Source organism: Capricornis sumatraensis, chromosome 7 (genome assembly GCF_032405125.1).
Source record: "Capricornis sumatraensis isolate serow.1 chromosome 7, serow.2, whole genome shotgun sequence".
Classification (NCBI taxonomy): domain Eukaryota; kingdom Metazoa; phylum Chordata; class Mammalia; order Artiodactyla; family Bovidae; genus Capricornis; species Capricornis sumatraensis.
Window position 1 is genome coordinate 47,369,084 of NC_091075.1, and position 18,279 is coordinate 47,387,362.

The 18,279-nt window shown below is 37.3% G+C and overlaps 1 protein-coding gene across 1 annotated transcript in view; it reads left to right on the top strand.

Moving 5' to 3' along the window:
* ZCCHC4 (zinc finger CCHC-type containing 4) overlaps positions 1-16,110 on the top strand; it is a 58,507-nt gene extending 42,397 nt beyond the window's left edge. Inside the window, exons 9-13 of the mRNA XM_068975566.1 lie at positions 6,643-6,764; positions 7,021-7,096; positions 9,780-9,831; positions 10,324-10,468; positions 15,771-16,110. Of these exons, the coding sequence (XP_068831667.1) occupies positions 6,643-6,764; positions 7,021-7,096; positions 9,780-9,831; positions 10,324-10,468; positions 15,771-15,906 (531 nt within the window). The 3' untranslated portion in view covers positions 15,907-16,110. The remainder of the gene's footprint in view (positions 1-6,642; positions 6,765-7,020; positions 7,097-9,779; positions 9,832-10,323; positions 10,469-15,770) is intronic.
* The last annotated feature ends 2,169 nt before the right edge of the window (positions 16,111-18,279 follow it).

The following is an 18,279-nucleotide window of genomic DNA, read 5'->3' on the forward strand; positions in this document are numbered from 1 at the left end:
GTTGACATATCCTAGAGATGTGAACTGAGTAAGCCATTTCTGACTTCAGGTACACCTGCTGCCTTTGACAGTGAATAATCATACAGTACAATGTTTGGCACATAGTAGGTGCCCTATATACATTGAGTGAGTTCAGTTCAGTTCAGTCGCTCAGTCATGTCCAACTCTTTGCGACCCCATGAATTACAGCATGCCAGGCCTCCCTGTCCATCACCAGCTCCCGGAGTTCACTCAGACTCACATCCATCGAGTCAGTGATGCCATCCAGCCATCTCATCCTCTGTCGTCCCCTTCTCCTCCTGCCTCCAATCCCTCCCAGCATCAGAGTCTTTTCCAATGAGTCAACTCTTCGCATGAGGTGGCCAAAGTACTGGAGTTTCAGCTTTAGCATCATTCCTTCCAAAGAAATCCCAGGTCTGATCTCCTTCAGAATGGACTGGTTGGATCTCCTTGCAGTCCAAGGGACTCTCAAGAGTCTTCTCCAACACCACAGTTCAAACGTATCAATTCTTCGGCACTCAGCCTTCTTCACAGTCCAACTCTCACATCCGTACGTGACCACTGGAAAAACCATAGCCTTGACTAGATGGACCTTAGTCGGCAAAGTAATGTCTCTGCTTTTGAATATGCTATCTAGGTTGGTCATAACTTTTCTTCCAAGGAGTAAGCGTCTTTTAATTTCATGGCTGCAGTCACCATCTGCAGTGATTTTGGAGCCCCAAAACATAAAGTCTGACACTGTTTCCCCATCTATTTCCCATGAAGTAATGGGACCGGATACCGTGATCTTCGTTTTCTGAATGTTGAGCTTTAAGCCAACATTTTCACTCTCCTCTTTCACTTTCATCAAGAGGCTTTTCAGTTCCTCTTCACTTTCTGCCATAAGGGTGGTGTCATTTGCATATCTGAGGTTATTGATATGTCTCCCGGCAATCTTGATTCCAGCTTGTGTTTCTTCCAGTCCAGTGTTTCTCATGATGTACTCTGCATATAAGTTAAATAAGCAGGGTGACAATATACAGCCTTGATGCACTTTTTCTGGAGTTGAAAAGGAACTGAGTTTTAAGCCTAGTTCTGACACTTAATAACTAGGCCTACACATTTTATCTAACTCTCTGAAACTTACCTTGTTACCTGAGCATAGTAACAATATATCTGCCTCATAAGGTTTTAAGAATTATTTGAGATAATATCTTAAAAAGCTTAGCCTTGTCCCTGACGCACAGCAAATGTAGAATAAAGGTCATTGCTATCAGCATTGTTGAAACCATCTTGATATTGTCATCATTCTGATGGTCCCAGAGTCAGGGTAGAACTTTTCTTACGTTCTCTTTTGTACAGTATCTGAGACATTAAAATTGTAAAACACATCATTCCTCAGAAAACTTTCATCCACATTTTGTTGTTTTTCAGTCACTAGGTCATATCTGACTTTTTGCAGCCTCATGGATTACAGCATGCCAGGCTTCCCTGTCCTTTGCTATCTCCTCGAGTTTGCTCAAACTTATTTCCATTTTTTCACTGTGGGCAAGAGTTTGAAATGGTGAGGAGGCAGAAGGCAGATCCAGGATAAGGCAGATGCGAGCAATTAATGTGGATTAACCAGTTATTGTTTGTTTAGACAGGCTGTGTTACTACAAAAGAACTTTTACAAATGTTGGCGTTTTAGTTTTGAGAGCTAGTTCCAAGGTCCAAGCTTACTGAACGTAGTTATATATATAACTCAGTGCATTGGGGGAGAAGGTTCTGATTAGATCATGTATATCAGTCAGGGTGAAAGCAGTGTTTTCAATTAAAGAGAAAGCCAACTTTTGAGAAGAATTAGAATAAAACTATAAAAGGAAACAAATCTTCATTTTTTTGTGATTCCTACTAAAGATAAGAATTACTGCCCTATTACATGCTGACTGGGAGAAGATTTCGCCAGATCTCCTGGGGTGAATGTAAACCTTTTCTGTTTTTTGTTTTTGTTTTGAAACTTTCTCTAGACTTACTATTATCCTTTCCAAACCTTTTGCATTCTTTCTTTCGTTTCTGTTGTTACTTTAGCTTCATTTTGTGGCAGTTTTTTCCCTTTTATATTAAACTGCCTTCATCAAATGAAAAATTTGCAAGTTTCCTTTCTTCCTTCACATATCTTTTCCCATAGACCTTGATTAGGCTTTCTTTCTGACTTGGTCTGAGATGATTATATGCCCCCAAACCACAATACAGTAAAAAGAAAAGAAAAAAGACACAAAATCTCTTTTTTCAGGAATACTTTTTAGGTTAGAGGAAGGCAGAAATGCTGCGAATCTTCATAAAATATAAATCATGTAGACTCTTCAGCGATAAAGCACTTGATGAATACAGAATAGTTATCTAAGACCTAGAAAGGAAGGATTTGGTAATGAAAAGAAATTCTGATTTAGAGTCAGAAGAAGTTTGAGTCCTAGCACTGCCTTTTAGAAGCTATTTAATCTTGAGGGAAGTCACTTTATCTTTCCAGGTCTCTGTTTCCTTACCTGTAAAATAAAATAATCGAACCAGAAAAGGGATGGCAGATAAGTTTTACTTTTAGACATAAGCCTGATGAATTGTCAGTGACTTCCTGGAGAATTTGTTGAGAATACCAGACTCAGTGGCAGAAAGTAGCATGATTGATTTGTGATGTCTGCCACAGGGTCAGGGTCAGAGAGTGGTAGATTCAGGTCCTATACTTACCATATCTGAGCTGGATCATCTCACTTCCCTTCCACCTGGAACATGCTGTGATCTCTTGTTTCTACTTAGTCTGGGACATTGTTAAAAGTAGAGATCTTTGCTTTTTTTTTTTTAAAGCTATCATTTTAAAAAATCATCCCATTAGAAAACAGTTTTTCAAGGCTGATTTCATGTTAAGAAATGACACTTTGACAAGAATTTCTGAGAAATGATTGTAAATTATAAGGTGACAAGAAATTCTCAAAACTCAATATATAGTAAACATAAAAAATTTAATGGATTTGAAGTAATGGATAACACACAAACACGTCCGTGTATGTCTCTGTATATATCTATATGTATCTATACATATGGTATTTAAAATAAGAGGTTACATGGAGTAAGGTTTTTAACCTTTTAGAAGTTCTTTAATCTTGAGGGAAGTCACTTTATCTTTCCACGTTTCTATTTCCTTACCTGTAAAATAAAATAATTGAACCCAAAAAGGGATGGCAGATAAGTTTTACTTTTAGACGTAAACCTGATGAATATATTACATATTATATACGTAATATATATGTAAAAAAACTTTATTGCTATGGCAGAAGTTGAGTGATGGAGCTGAAGAGTTCACTTGGGATCTTTTGAATATAATGAAATTAAACAGAACATACTTTAGGGAGTTCTGAAAATACAAGTATGTACTGTGTTTTATTTAATCTTTATTTCCCAGCATGACACTTAAAGCATAATAGGTGCAGAGTAATTGTCGACTTGAATGTCTTGGTTTCCATAGAACTAGTTTCATTCTTGTGTTGCAGAAGACATTTGCTTATAGATAAAATTAAAAGTTAGGAATTGCAGATATTTTGTACTTTTCCCTCATTTCTATACAGTACTTCATCACATTAATCAGTTCCATGGGAGAAATTTTCTATTTGAAAATGCCTCTCATCATCATTGTGAGTGAAATGTCAGGGATAATGATGGGAAAATGGTGTATCAGCTCTACCACTAGTGATATGCAATTTGCAAAATTGTGTTTGCTTTACAGCACTTCCATAGGAGGTTTATTTATGTGGATGAAGCTATGAAATATGGATGTATGTTAGAGGTACATTAATTTACCCTAGCAGCATGCATTTTACATACCATATGTTTATAGTTAATTAGCACAACAAACCCACATTTAAAAATAATAATAATCTCAATTAGGTTATGCAAAATCAAGTAATCAACCACCTTCCTGACACACACATTCTCTGACTCCTTGGGTAATCATAAAGAAATTGTTCTTTTTCCCCCTCTCTTCCATCTGCTATCTATTCTATTGCATGGAGTATTCCATTTACTAAAAGTCTTTCTAAGATACTCTTTTCCATCAGTTGGAAATCTTCATAAGATTCTCTTGGAAAGAATTTTTTTTCTTATGACACTCATAAATGTTCAGAATATCTTTGTTGGATTTAATAAGGTGCCATATATTTACTGAGTACATTGAGGAAGTGTGTTAGGGAAAAATTATGAATTTAAACCATTTTAAAAGAAAACTACTTAAAGTACTGTTTTAAGGTGATTGAAGTAAAGTCTACTTTTGTATCTTAGCCTCTAATAGGTAACATATATTCATAGAATTTTAAAGTTGGAAACAAGCATAGCTTTAGCATAGGCTAACTTCCCAATGTAATAATCCTCTCCACTAAATTCATGACGAGCAGCCATCTAGCCTCACTTGAATGCTTTCAGTGAGCAAAGTCCTACAGCCTTACAAGGCAACTCAATTTATTTAATAGCTCTAATCATTAGAAAATTTTCTCATATGGAGATAAAATATGCTCCCTATTAACTTCTAACCATTGGTCCTACTTCTATTTTCCAAAGCAATGAAGGAGAATTCTAATTTCTATTCCACATAACACCCCTTCAGTTATAAAATAGCCATCAAATCCTCCCAGTCTTCTCTTTTCTGAATAAACACCCCCAGTCTGTAAAACTGTAAGTCCTATTTATCCCCATTACTTTCAGTAGAAATGAACTGGCTTTATTAATGTCTCAAAATGTAGCAACTGAATGCAGAGCTTTGAAAGTGATCTAACCTCGTCTCCTTTCCTTGTTAATGATACTACAGTTGTTATAGTCCTGAGTAATCCAGCTGTAGGCCCACACCTACTCTTAATGGTTACCCTAGACTGTGGACTCCCTATGCTGACCTGTGTATGCTTACCGTGCAGAACACCCTAGGGCTTTTTTCCTCACTGTCTCTCGTTTAGTTGGGTCTCCTCACCTTGTACTTTTCTTCCCCCCTGCTGCTGAAGCTTGTTAATCAGTCTTCCTAGATTTGTTCCCCTGTACATCTAGCCAGCAGTGCTACGGTCATGGGAGAACCTAGGAATCTCCCATTAAAGGCCTCTCTTTCCATCGTGCTCAGTGCCTCCAGTTCAGGCAGTTCAGTCGCTCAGTTGTGTCCGACTCTGCGACCCCATGGACTGCAGCATGCCAGGCTTCCCTGTCCTTCACTATCTTCCAGAGCTTGCTCAAACTCATGTCCATCGAGTCGGTGATGCCATCCAACCTTCTCATCCTCTTTCGTCCCCTTTTCCTTCTGCCTTCAATCTTTCCCAGCATCAGGGCATAAGGGTCTTTTCCAATGAGTCAGTTCTTCGCATCAGGTGGCCAAAGTTTTGGACACTTTGACAGGAATTTCTGACATGCCTTATGCCTTATATTTTTGCAATTCTCTCATTAAATAGCTAGCTTGTGAGGTTGTTCTGTTATAAATTCTTAAGTGTAATCTTATGTAGAATCTACACAATTTATTACTTGAAAGTTGGGATCTAGCTTATAAAAATCACATAATACTCTGGTGGGTGATCTAAAGCAGTGTTTCTCAAACTTTAGTGTGCAAAGAGGGCTTGTTAAAAATACAGATTGCTGGGCCCCACCCCCAGAGTTTGTGTTTTTAGGTCCTAGGTGGGACAAGAAATTGCATTTCTAACATGATCCCAGGTGATGCTGATATTGCTGATCCAGACACCACAGTTTGAGAGTTAATGATCTGAAGAAAGATGGACTTAGTGGCTAGGTGGAATTCACAGCAGTTTTAAAACCAAACTGAGAATGTTTATGGGTGATAAGCTGGAGGAGGAGACAGGAGCCAGAAGCTGATAGGAATCATGCTTATTGGTTTCAGTTTACTTTCCAGATAATCTGTAGAAAGGGAAAGTTGAGTTAGGGATATTAAGGAGAGAGGTGAATGCTTGAAGTAGTCATTGTGGGGAGAACTGTAGTTGATTTCCCTCTGTGTCTCCATCCTTCTGTCGCCAACTTATGCCAGGTCCTGAATTCAGTGTTTTACCTACACTGGCTCATTCAACTTTCACAGCAACTCTAAGGTAGTTGTTAGTAACCTTTTCCAGATGAAAATGATGCAGGCTTGCCTGAAGTCATATAACAAGTGAGCGGCAGAGCCACTGCCTGGCCTTGACCTGGCTCTGTCAGAAAGTGACGGTGGAGGGCCAAACCAAGGTGACACTGAGCCTCAGGGAGCTGAAAACTGACACGCAGTGAATGCAAACAGTGAAGCACCCTAACTGCCCTGGCACAGATCATCAAAGGTGGAATTTTTTAACCCTCAAAGCTAAATTCTTAATTATGTAATAGTCCTTCTTGCAGAGTCTGTTGCATTGGATACAAGATTAGAGTTCTCTTAATTCCAGGTAACATGAATCTGTCATAACAAATTGTACCTTTTTTATAATACAATTTTACTGTCATGGAGTCCTCTCTGAATCTGTTGACTAATAAGTAAACTCTTGCTTTTAAGAACTTCTTGTTAAATATTCTGATTTAATTTGTATCTTGGCATCAGTTTGTTCACTTATTGGTTAAAGAGTCTTAACAAATGTTGACTCAGTTGAGAAATTTTTCTTTTAATTTTTTTTTTTTTTTTTTACATTCTAGGTAGATTATGATAATCATGCACTTTATAAACATGGAAAGACGGGACGGAAACAGTCTCCTGTGCGTATTTTCACGAATATCCCACCTAACAAAATAATCCTTCCTATTGAAGAAGGGTACAGGTAAGATCATAGAGGGACCTTGAAATACATTGGTCACTGAAAATAAAGTTCTGTATATCTAACATGAAAATGCCTTTCATATTGACTCATGTAGTACTTTTATTACTATTAAATGTGGCCTAAAATGTTATATTGGATTTAACTTGAATTATACCGAATTTTTGTAACATGCCTTGTGAACTTTTATCTACCTTGTGAATCTCAATAGGTATAAATATATGCAGCCCATTTCATCGAGTCTTTCTTTTCTCCTTAGATTTTGCCCACTGTGTCAACGATATGTTTCTCTAGAGAATCAACACTGTGAACACTGTAATTCTTGTACATCCAAGGTATAGTTTTCTATTCATATTAATGTATTAATGCCAAAGAATGTTCAAACTGCTATACAGTTGTGCTCATTTCACATGCTAGCAAGGTTATGCTCAAAATCCTTCAAACTAGGCTTCAGCAATATGTGAACCAAGAACTTTCAAATGTGCAAGCTGGGTTGAGAAAAGCCAGAGGAACCAGAGATCAAATTGCCCATATTCATTGGGTCATGGAGAAAGCAAGGGAATTCCAGAGAAGCATCTACTTCTGCTTCATTGATTATGCTAAAGCCTTTGACTGTGTGGATCACAACAAACTGGGAAATTCGTAATGAGGTGGGAGTACCAGACCACTTTACATGTCTCCTAAGGAACCTATATGCAGGTCAAGAAGCAACAGTTAGAACTTACTGTAGAACAATGGACTGGTTCAAAATTGGGAAAGGAGTACATCAAGACTGTATATTGTCACACTGCTTATTTAACTTATCTGCAGAGTACATCATGTGAAATGCTGAGCTGGATGACTCACAAGCTGGAATCAAGATTGCCAAGGGAAATATCAACAGCCTCAGATATGCACATGATACCACTCTAATGGCAGAAAGTGAAGAGGAACTAAAGAGCCTCTAAAGAGGAGAGTGAAAAAACTGACTTGAAACTTAACATTTCAAAAATCTAAGATCATGGCATCCAGTCCCATCACTTCATGGCAAATAGATCGGGAAAAAGTAGAAGCAGTGACAGATTTTCTTTTCTTGGGCTCCAAAATCACTGCAGATGGTGACTCCAGCCATGAAACTAAAAGACGCTTGCTCCTTGGAAGGAAAGCTATGATAAACCTAGATAGCATATTAAAAAGCAAAGACATCCCTTTGCTGACAAAGTCCATATGGTCAAAGCTATGGTTTTTTCAGTAGTCATGTACAGGTGTGAATGTTGAACCATAAAGGAAGCTGAGCTTCAAAGACTGATGCTTTTGAATAGTAGTGTTGAAAAAGACTCTAGAGAGTCCCTTGACCAGCAAGGGGATCAAATCAGTCATTCCTAAGGAAATCAACCCTGAATATTCATTGAAAGGTCTGTTGCTGAAGCTCCAATACTTTGGCCACCTGATGCAAAGAGCTGACTCATTAGAAAAGACCCTGATGCTGGCAAAGATAGAAGGCAAAAGAAGAAGGAGGCAGCAGAGGATGACATGGTTGTATAGCATCACCAACTCAATGGACATGAATTTGAGCAAACTCTGGGAGATATTGGAGGACAGAGGAGCCTGCAGTCCATGGGATCACAAAGCATTGGGCATGGCTTAGCAATTGAACAACAGCAACAAGTTAGTGAATTATTGTTTATTAATTATATTTTAATACAGTACCTTTTCTCTAATCATAAAGTACTGCAGGCTTTTAAAAATACTTAGTTGCCTTCATTATCATTAATAATTTTTGAGTTATTTTTATATGGTACTGTGTGACTGCTAAAATTATTAGTGTTTCAAATAAGACAGTAAATGAGGACTGAATTTTGTTGAGGGCAAAATTGTTTCAAATAAGGCATTGAGTTATTAGATATCAATCACTGTTCTGATGAAGCAGCAGTTAATAACAGGACTTTTTATGTGCCAGGCCCTGTCTTAAGTGCTGTACATGGGCTGAGTCATTTACTCCTCACACAGCACTAGTAGACAGGCTTTTCACAGGTGAGGAGGGACTGCAGAGGACACACCTCCTAGTGACATTTTTGGAAGGCAGGATCACCCTTAGGATGCTCTGTTATTTTAACTAGATCCAGTCAAAAAGAACATGTGAAGTTTAGTTGGCTGATAAGCACATATTATTCTCTAAAGGAAAGGCTATATTTTTATAACTATTGGAGAATACATTTTTTATAACTTTATAATTGTATTACTGGTTATACTGGTTTTTTACTACGGTTACATAGATTATATATATTTCCAATTAGTTTAGAAAGTGTCTGTATTCTTCATTAAAAAAAAAAAATTATGCCCAAGTCATACAAATTACAAAATGAGAAAAAAAAAAACACAATTTTTTAATTTAGAGACTCACACATAAGTGGAAAAGTTAAAAACAAGGACGTGAGCATCAGAAAAGCTAGGATAGGTGTTTCTCAGTGGGGAGGGAGGAATGCTGGACTAGAAAGGGGCATTTGGGGAAGTGTCTAGGGGACTGACGGTATTCTGTCTCTTGACTTGTTGGGTTCTTCAGTGTTCACTTTGTAATACTCACTAAACTGGATGTATGCATTTCATGTACTTTTTTAGGTATGTTTTATTTCAGTTTTAAAATTACCCAGATAGTAACCTCCATCCTTCTAAATTACATTTTCTCAAATATGAACGTTATTAAGGATTATGTCAGATAGACTATAAAAACTATGAGTCATTAATTCTCTTGAAATTTTCATTGAGTCCTTCTTCGTGCAGTTTGGGTTGATTGATCTGGAGTGGACTTTCAAGATCATTTAAATAAATCCCCCAGTTTTAGTGTTAAGGAATCTGGGACATTTGAGTTGAGTGGAGAAATGCATAAATTAAAATCAAAGTATTTAATTGTAAAGTTCAGGAAAGTGAGAAATAAGGAATGAATAATTTACACAGCTTTTAATAAGCCATTTTAATTTTTAATTATCAGACTTGATTCTTAATGACAAATTAATCATAATTTAAAAATTGTTTTTGTAGGATGGCAGGAAATGGAACCATTGCTTTCTCTGCAAAAAGTGTGTAAAGCCTTGTAAGTATTTAGACTTAGTGTTTGAGATCCTATGAAAACATTTGGGTTTTTCTTCATCTAAATAGAATTTTTATTTAACTGTATTTACAAAAGAAAAAAATTAATATAGAGACTTACATTAATTTACTTTCTTTTTAATTTTTACACTTATTAAAATGAACTTTCTCTTCTTCAGAGAGATGACTTTACCTTGTTTGGTTTGGCTTATTTTAGTAGGATTTTGTATTGTTCAGCCAGTCCCCATTGTATCAGTGGTTCGTGACTCATTGCAGAAGGGCGGAATTTGTTGCCACGTATGAGAAAGAAGTTAGCTGATTTACGTGGGATTCCAGCCTCTTAACCTTGGCCCCTTTAGCCAAAGTATAATTAGCTAGCCAAAGCAATCACAATATTTTAAGTAAACACTATTCATACTTCCTCATCATAAAGGTTAATCTAATGAAAAATTCTATTAAATGAACCTCTTCTGAAACCTAATATTTTATTTTACAGCCTGGATCCACTGTAGCATTTGCAATCACTGTGCTCTTCCAGATCATTCTTGCAAGGGCCCTAAAGACGGCTGCTTTATTTGTGGTGAATTAGATCATAAACGGAGTACTTGTCCTAACATCTCTACATCTAAGAAAGTTAACAAGTTAGTAGAATTCCTTTATTTACTAGAAAAAATTTTTCTTGTGTACAGAACAATCCACAAAAGTGTGCAATAATTGGAGGATCCATAAGTGTGAAATTAATTGTTGCTTTCACTGTTAGACATTGTTTGCATAGATGGGGAGGAAGGTTATCAAGGTGAGTTTCAGAGAGCTTAAGATTTTACAGGCAAGACCAGTAAATAACCAAAATATAAGGTAGAAAATGACTAACTTTCCTATATGTGTATGTGATATAGTTGTTATAATTCAGAGCAACATTATACCAATGACAGTAGTTGATTTAGAAATATTATTGGTATTTCAAATGGGCTAACTTATGATTACATTTTTTTCTTTTTAAACTAAAGGGATGACATGTATTGATTGAGTCCTCTTGTTTTGCTGATGTGGAAACCCGATAGCTAAGTTTAATATTACATTAAAATTGAGATCAGGATAAAAATTTTGAGCAATCATATAACTTGTGATGAAAAAAACATCTTTTAGTATTAGAAGTGTTAGGTTGGTGCAAAAGTAATTGTGGTCTTGCATTGTTGAATTTTGCCATTTGATACTGGAATACATTCTTAAATAGATGTTACTTTATGCATCCTTTTAATGCACATTTCTTTTTTGCTGATTACTTATTACTTGTTTATTTTATATTTATTTTAGACTATAGAAATGATATTAGACAAAAAAACAAATTTGAGCAATTTTTTTATTCGAGTTCGAAATGGGTTGTAAAGCAGCAGAGACAACTCACAACATCAACAATGCATTTGACCCAGGAACTGCTACATACATACAGTGCAGTGGTGGTTCAAGAAGTTTTGTAAAGGAGACAAGAACCTTGAAGATGAGGAGTGTAATACAGTTGGTCATAGGAAGTTGACAACAACCAATTGAGAGCCATCATTGAAGCTGATCCCCTTAACGGAGAAGTTGCTGAAGAACTCAACATTGACCATTCTATGGTCATTTGGCATTTCAAACAAATTGGAAAGGTGAAAAAGCTCAATAAATGGTTGCCTGATGAGCTGACCAAAAATAAAAAAGTAATTGTTTTGAAGTGTCATCTTCTCTTACTCTCGGAGAAGGCACTGGCAACCCACTCCAGTACTCTTGCCTGGAAAATCCCGTGGACGGAGGAGCCTGGTGGGCTGCAGTCCATGGGGTCGCTAAGAGTCGGACATGACTGAGTGACTTCACTTTCACTTCTCACTTCCATGCGTTGGAGAAGGAAATGGCAACCCACTCCAGTGTTCTTGCCTGGAGAATCCCAGGGATGGGGGAGCCTGGTGGGCTGCCAACTGTGGGGTTGCACAGAGTTCGACACGACTGAAGCGACTTAGCAGCTGCAGTTTCTCTTATTCTGTGCAACATTTCTTGATTGGATTGTAATGCATGATGAAAGTGGATTTTATATGACAACTGTCAATGACCAGCTCAGTGGTTGGACCAAGAACAAACTCCAGGGCACTTCCCAAGGCCAAACTAATACCATGAAAGGTCATGGTCACTGTTTGGTGGTCTGCTGCCTGTCTGATCCACTACAGCTCTCTGAAGCCTTCTGAAACCATTACATCTGAGAAGTATGCTCAGCAAATCGATGAGATGCACCAAAAACTGCAGCGCCTGCAGACACTGTTGGTCAATGGAATGGGCCCAATCCTCTACAACATCACCTGACCCCATGTCACACAGCTGCTTCAAAAGTTGAATGAATTGGAAAACAGAGTTTTGCCTCTTCCTCCATAATCACCTAACCTCTCGCTAACCAACTACCACATCTTCAAGCATCTCAACAGCTTTTTGCAGGGAAAATGCTTCCACAACCAGCAGGCGGCAGAAAATGCCTTCCAAGAGTTCGTCAAATCCTGAAGCACAGATTTTTACGCTATAGGGATAAACAAACTTATTTTCTCACTGGCAAATATGTGTTGATTGTAATGGTTCCTGTTTTGATTAATAAAGATGTGTTTGAGTCTAGCTATAATGATTTAAAATTCATGGTCCAAAACAATTACTTTTGTACCAACCTGAATACCTGATGCTTTACTAACTACTTATGATTGTATTCTTTTCCATCTGTTTTTATTTTTTTGGTCAGTAGAATTTTTTTTTCATTAAAGCCCAGCCGTTTGAATTCTGCCTACTATTTAAACTACCTTTTCCATTGAAAAGTGAAAATGAGAGTGTCAGTCACTTAGTCATGTCTGACTCTTTGTGACCCCATGGACTGTAGCCTGCCAGGCTCCTCTGTCCATAGAATTCTCCAGGCAAGAATACTGGAGTGGGTGGCCATTTCTTTTTCCAAGGGATCTTCCCAACCCAGGGGTCAAACCTGAGTCACTTGCATTACAAGCAGATTCTTTACCATCGGAGCCACCAGAGAAGCCCATATTGAATCTACTTTAAATAATTTATTCCCACTAGGTAATCAAGGGTAGAAGTGGTATTATAAAAATTAATTAAAGAGGTATATTGAATCTTAGAAAATACTTTTCCTTATAATCCTTTAAGAATAGAATACAGTCTCATAAAGTAGGGGTGATCTAGGGGTGTTTTACTATTTACAGTATAATTCTAGTTGCAAACGAATTAGTATCATGCTCAGCCTTTGATTCTGTGATTCTGTGACACATGGAAACTGAATTTGCCTTTTGGTAATACATTGTAGGCTCTTCCTTGGTTCTTAAATAGCTCTGACTAGTCTATTTGTTAGTAATATATATTGTTTTCATTGAGGAAAATCATGTAGTATCTTTCAGTACTAGATTTTATCAATTTTCATTTAAGACCAAATCTTTTAGGACGTGGTATACCTGATAATTCTTGAATAGTATCACCTTCTTCTCTTAGAGAAGACACCTAAACTGTTAATGGTTATTTTCAGGTATTGCTTTCAAAAAGTTTTTACAATGAGTTGACAAGGCATGAACTTTTTATAATAGTAAAAAATAATTTTTATGCTTTTTTTTTAGCCTATATGGCATCAAAGGTGTTTTCATCTTGTATGTTTTATAGTTGTCTTATGTTGCTGGTGGCTCAGAGGTTTAAGTGTCTGCCTCCAATGCAGGAGACCTAGGTTCGATCCCTGGGTCGGGAAGATCCCCTAGAGAAGGAAATGGTAACCCACTCCAGTATTCTTGCCTGGCGAATCCCATGGACGGAGAAGCCTGGCAGGCTACAGTCCACGGGGTCGTAAAGAGTTGGACACGACTGAGCGACTTCACTTCACTTCTATGTTACTTTAGTTTTCCTTAGTATTAATTGTCCTTTGGTTATGAACTAGAATGATGCTGGCTCCCTCTTGTGGTTAGAGCTTGTTTTATCAGTTACATAAATACTTGGAATTTAGAGGACAAATATCAATACCAGGTGAATTTAATTTTAAGGCAAAATAAAACAGCCAATTGATTTATACTCAGTTTATCACTGTTTAAAGACTCTACCTCTGGAACATTTTGTTCATTCATATTACAAATGAATATTTTCTTTCTGTTTTTGTTTACCATATCTTCTAGTGAAATCTAATGGCTCCGAGGTTAAAGCTTCTGCCCGCAGTGTGGGAGACCTGGGTTCAATCCCTGGGTCGGGAAGATCCACTGGAGAAGGAAATGGCAACCCACTCCAGTATTCTTGCCTGGAGAATCCCATGGGTGGAGGAGCCTGGTGGGCTATAGTCCACTGGGTTGCAAAGAGTCGGACATGACTGAACGACTTAACTAACCTAACTAGTGAAATCTGGTTCATGTTTAGTTCTTATCAGTGGATAAGCCAAAGAAAATTTGTTTGAATTTTATATACAGGCATGCATAATAACGTCATTGATTTTGCCATCAAGAGATTATATGTCATTACATTTGCTAAATCATCACTTACCAGGACATTTTCCTACTTTAAAATGAATGGCTAGAGAAAAAGGAGACTTATATAACATTCACAAAACAGAACGAAGATGACTGTTTTGTTCTATTTTGAACTTTAAAGATACCCTAGTGTGAAATCTAAACATGGAAAAATATTAAATTACCAAGCAAAATTCTGAATAGTAGTCATGTGGAGCTACTAACAATAGCTAATATTTATTTAGGAGTTACTATATGCTGAACATTTTATATACCTGAATAATTTATAGTAGTGTATGTAGTATGAAGGTAAAATTAAGAGCATGGTTTCCTGAATCAAGCTGGTTCTGCCACTTCCTCATAGATGGTTTCTTAGCCTCAGTTTCTTTCCCTAAAAAAGAAAAGTGGGGAGAAGGAAAGGGAAGGGTGACGCCTGCCTTGTCTCAGTCTCCCAGCTCCTTGAAGTCAGTTGTGCCCATTCATGTTCGTATTCCCAACACTTAATATGTATACTGAAGGAACCAAAGGAGAGGCTGGGTTTGTCCACTAGGAGATTATATACTGTATATGAAGCTGCTTTCCCAGATTTTGGTCCTGGGAAGATCAAGAAGAAGCTTTCCCCTAGGACTTGTGGTGTTTTATAAGAAGGAGTCCAGCAGTTGATATTGCTGGGCAGCCTTGGAAGTTTCCAGGTTTGCCAGTGCTGGCAGCCCCAGCCCACCCCTTTGGTCATGATATAATAAATGGCATGATTCTGCTATCTTGGAGAAAGTGAATGAACAGACCAGTAATCTTTCTCAGCTATAGATTGCCTGTAACTTAGTTCAGAGAGCACCTGAAACAAAGGATCTGTTTTTGTTTTCTGTTAATGTTTTTTGGAGATTGACTTTCAGCTTATTCATTTTGAAGCTAGTCTTCAAGAGCCCACTAAATGTGGACATCCTGTATGGCACTTGTCAAGATTTTAGGATACTGAGGAAAGGAAAATTAAGACTATAAGATGAGCTTCTGTAAGCCTTTTCAGAGCTGCAGCATTTTTCTACCATTGCTAACTGTCAATGTATTGGTCTTTTTCTGAAATATGTAATTCAGGGATTTGGAGATAGAAGTGCTGAGTTGAGCAGTACAGATGTATAAGGGGAAAAAAAAAAAAAAAACCCTCCCAACTCATTGGCTTGACTCTTTACCTCTGTGGTGTATTTGTCCTGAATAGATTGTTCTAAATTTGTAGTAACCATCTTTCAAAGAAATTTCTTCTCTAAAACATTTTGCTTGGTCAGGACTCTATCTCCTTGTTACTGTGGTTAGGATTCTGAGGATTTATGCTTATAATACAGTAAATTCTTTCCCTTCTGTTTTCTTATTTGGTTAGCTAGTTAATTAAACTTCAACATAATTACATAATTCACTGTGCTCATTCTCCAAAATAATTTAGCACCTTGTTTTTCAGAGCTGTCAGAAAGCAGAAGCAAAGAAAAAGCAATAAGATGAAAATGGAGACCACTAAAGGACAATCCATGAATCATACATCTGTTACAAGGAAGAAGAAAAGGAGAGAAAGAACCCATCAATATCTTTGCTCTTAAATGTCCAGTGACTTGAGAATAAGAAAGATTTATAGTCCAACCTTTGATGCCATTTTCTGAAAGTGCCATGTTGGACTTAAATTCTGTTGCTTTCAAAGGTATGCACCTTTCTAAGCTTGAAAATAGGCAGGTGGTATTTTGCTGGTTTATAGACACTCCCCCTTTACACGCCCACCCCCCCCCCACACACACACACACACTGCAGCCCCTCTGGAGACCTTCGCTGGCTTACTAGCTTTTGGTGCCTTTTTTCTCTTTACATCTCTTCCAGTCATATTATTTTAGCCTCTTTTATCTGAAAAATGGGCACAGAGCATTCTTTTGCAAAAACAAAATAAGAATGAAAACTTTAGGTTTTGTTTACATTGAACATAGGAATATGTTGTTAGATATGTTAAATTAAATATTAAAATATTGTACAATGGCTTAAATCTCACTTGTAAAGAGAAATACAATGTACAGTTGTTTTTTTTAAGACAGAATCTGAAGATGGAAAGAATTTTGACAAAGGCAGTCTAAAACAGAATTATGATTATGGTTACATTAATATTAAATATTTATTTTTCAACTACTCTTTGCAGTTATCCTTTGATGGTATAGAATCACCTAAATGTTTGTTGAATTATGACTTGCTCTGTCATCTTATTGTCTTTTAACTTATGCAGGATGTTTCTTTATACAAGTTGTAGCAGAGGCAGTCTATTTTGGTGATTCACACTCCTCTTTCCTATTCTAACACTTCCTGGTTGTATGTATTTGGCCAAGTCATTCACTCTCTAGAAGCCACTGTTTCTTATCATTATAATGGGGACAACACATCTCAGGTTTGTTTGTGGTTAAATGAAATGCGGCACCTGCACCTGGCTCTCAGTTCGCTTGTTAGCCTGGAGAAATGTTAACAGGTGAAGATGGTAATTACCTGGTGGTCCAGGGCTGCAATGCTAAAGGGAGGAGTGTGAGCAAAGAATTCCTCTCCCCATTTCTCTGCTAGGTATCTGACATTATCTTCTTCAGACTTAGTAGTTTTGAATGGCTTGTATTTGCATAATGACTCTCCTCTCTTCCCCACATAATTATTTTAGAGCACGTTTGGAGGCATCTCTGCTTGGGCTTAGCTGGAGCCCTCTAAGTAAAGTAGAAGAACTGTACTGCATCTCTTATTTAAATTCCAGCTGGTATTTTAAGTTTGGATGATTTGGTACCTGCTGTGGAATCCTCACACATGGTCCTGACAGTGTGGTCCTGATAGATCAGGTGACATCAAAAGATGAGCCAAGCTCCTGGACTTAACAAGCATCAAACAGTTCTTCTCTTGCCCCATTTTTGTGGGTTGCTGTAGTGATAGGAGGGGCAGGTTTTGAGGTGATTGGATGAGATATGAACCTTGTAGAGTCATTTTAAGAGTCTCTCTGATTCAGGGATAGGTGTGGCCATTGCCTGACTTTCATGGTGTCCATGATACTGTGGTTAAAATCTATTGAAATCTGCCCAGAAACTCAGACACCTGAGGGACCGTGACTGCTGAAGAATTGAGACCTGATGGTCAATGGTTATCATCACCACGTTTTCTTAGTTTTAAGATACCAACAGTTGTAAAGTGTGCTATTGATGGAATCATCTTTTCAGGGGGAAAACACCCTTATCTTATTAATTGTATGTATTAAGTTTTAGATGTGTCTTATTTCAGAAATACTGAAATGTGAAAAAAAGCCCATATTAGTATTGAGCAAATAGGGTATTACTTATAATCAGGAATTCTGTACTTGAAAACTTCGTTACCTTCTCAGAGTTAAAAATAGGAAGTTTGATGGTTCTGTTCTTGTGTTCAGTTAATGGTAATTTTAAGGACTTAATCTCTTTCTTTTCTCAGAGGATAAACTAATAGAATGTGAAAATGTCTCTGGGAGGTTGGGAGATGAGGTCATTTGTTCTAATTAGGAATCTGCATAACTGAACATTAAGATACTTATTTAAAACAGCAGTAAGAGAAAATCCCTGAATTTGACAGACAAACCTTTTTAAGCTTTTTTTTTTAATTTTAATAAAATAAAAACCCCTTGCACCAGCCCCAAGCATCCTGCATCCTGCATTGAACATAAGGAAATTTTTTTTTTTGCCATGCCTTGTGGCATGTGGAATCTTAGTTCTCCCACCAGGGATTGAACCTGTGCTCCCTGCAGCGAAAATGTGGAGTCTTAACCACTGGACCACTAGGGAAGTTCCCGAAAAGGACATTTTTCTTAAATAATTGCAGCTAAATCTCATTCTATTTCTTGCTTATATTACATAATGTAATGAAATATGACGTTACTTTGTCGTATTTTTGTACGTTGTCGTATTTTTGTACTTTGTTGCATTTTGTCACTTTGTAGG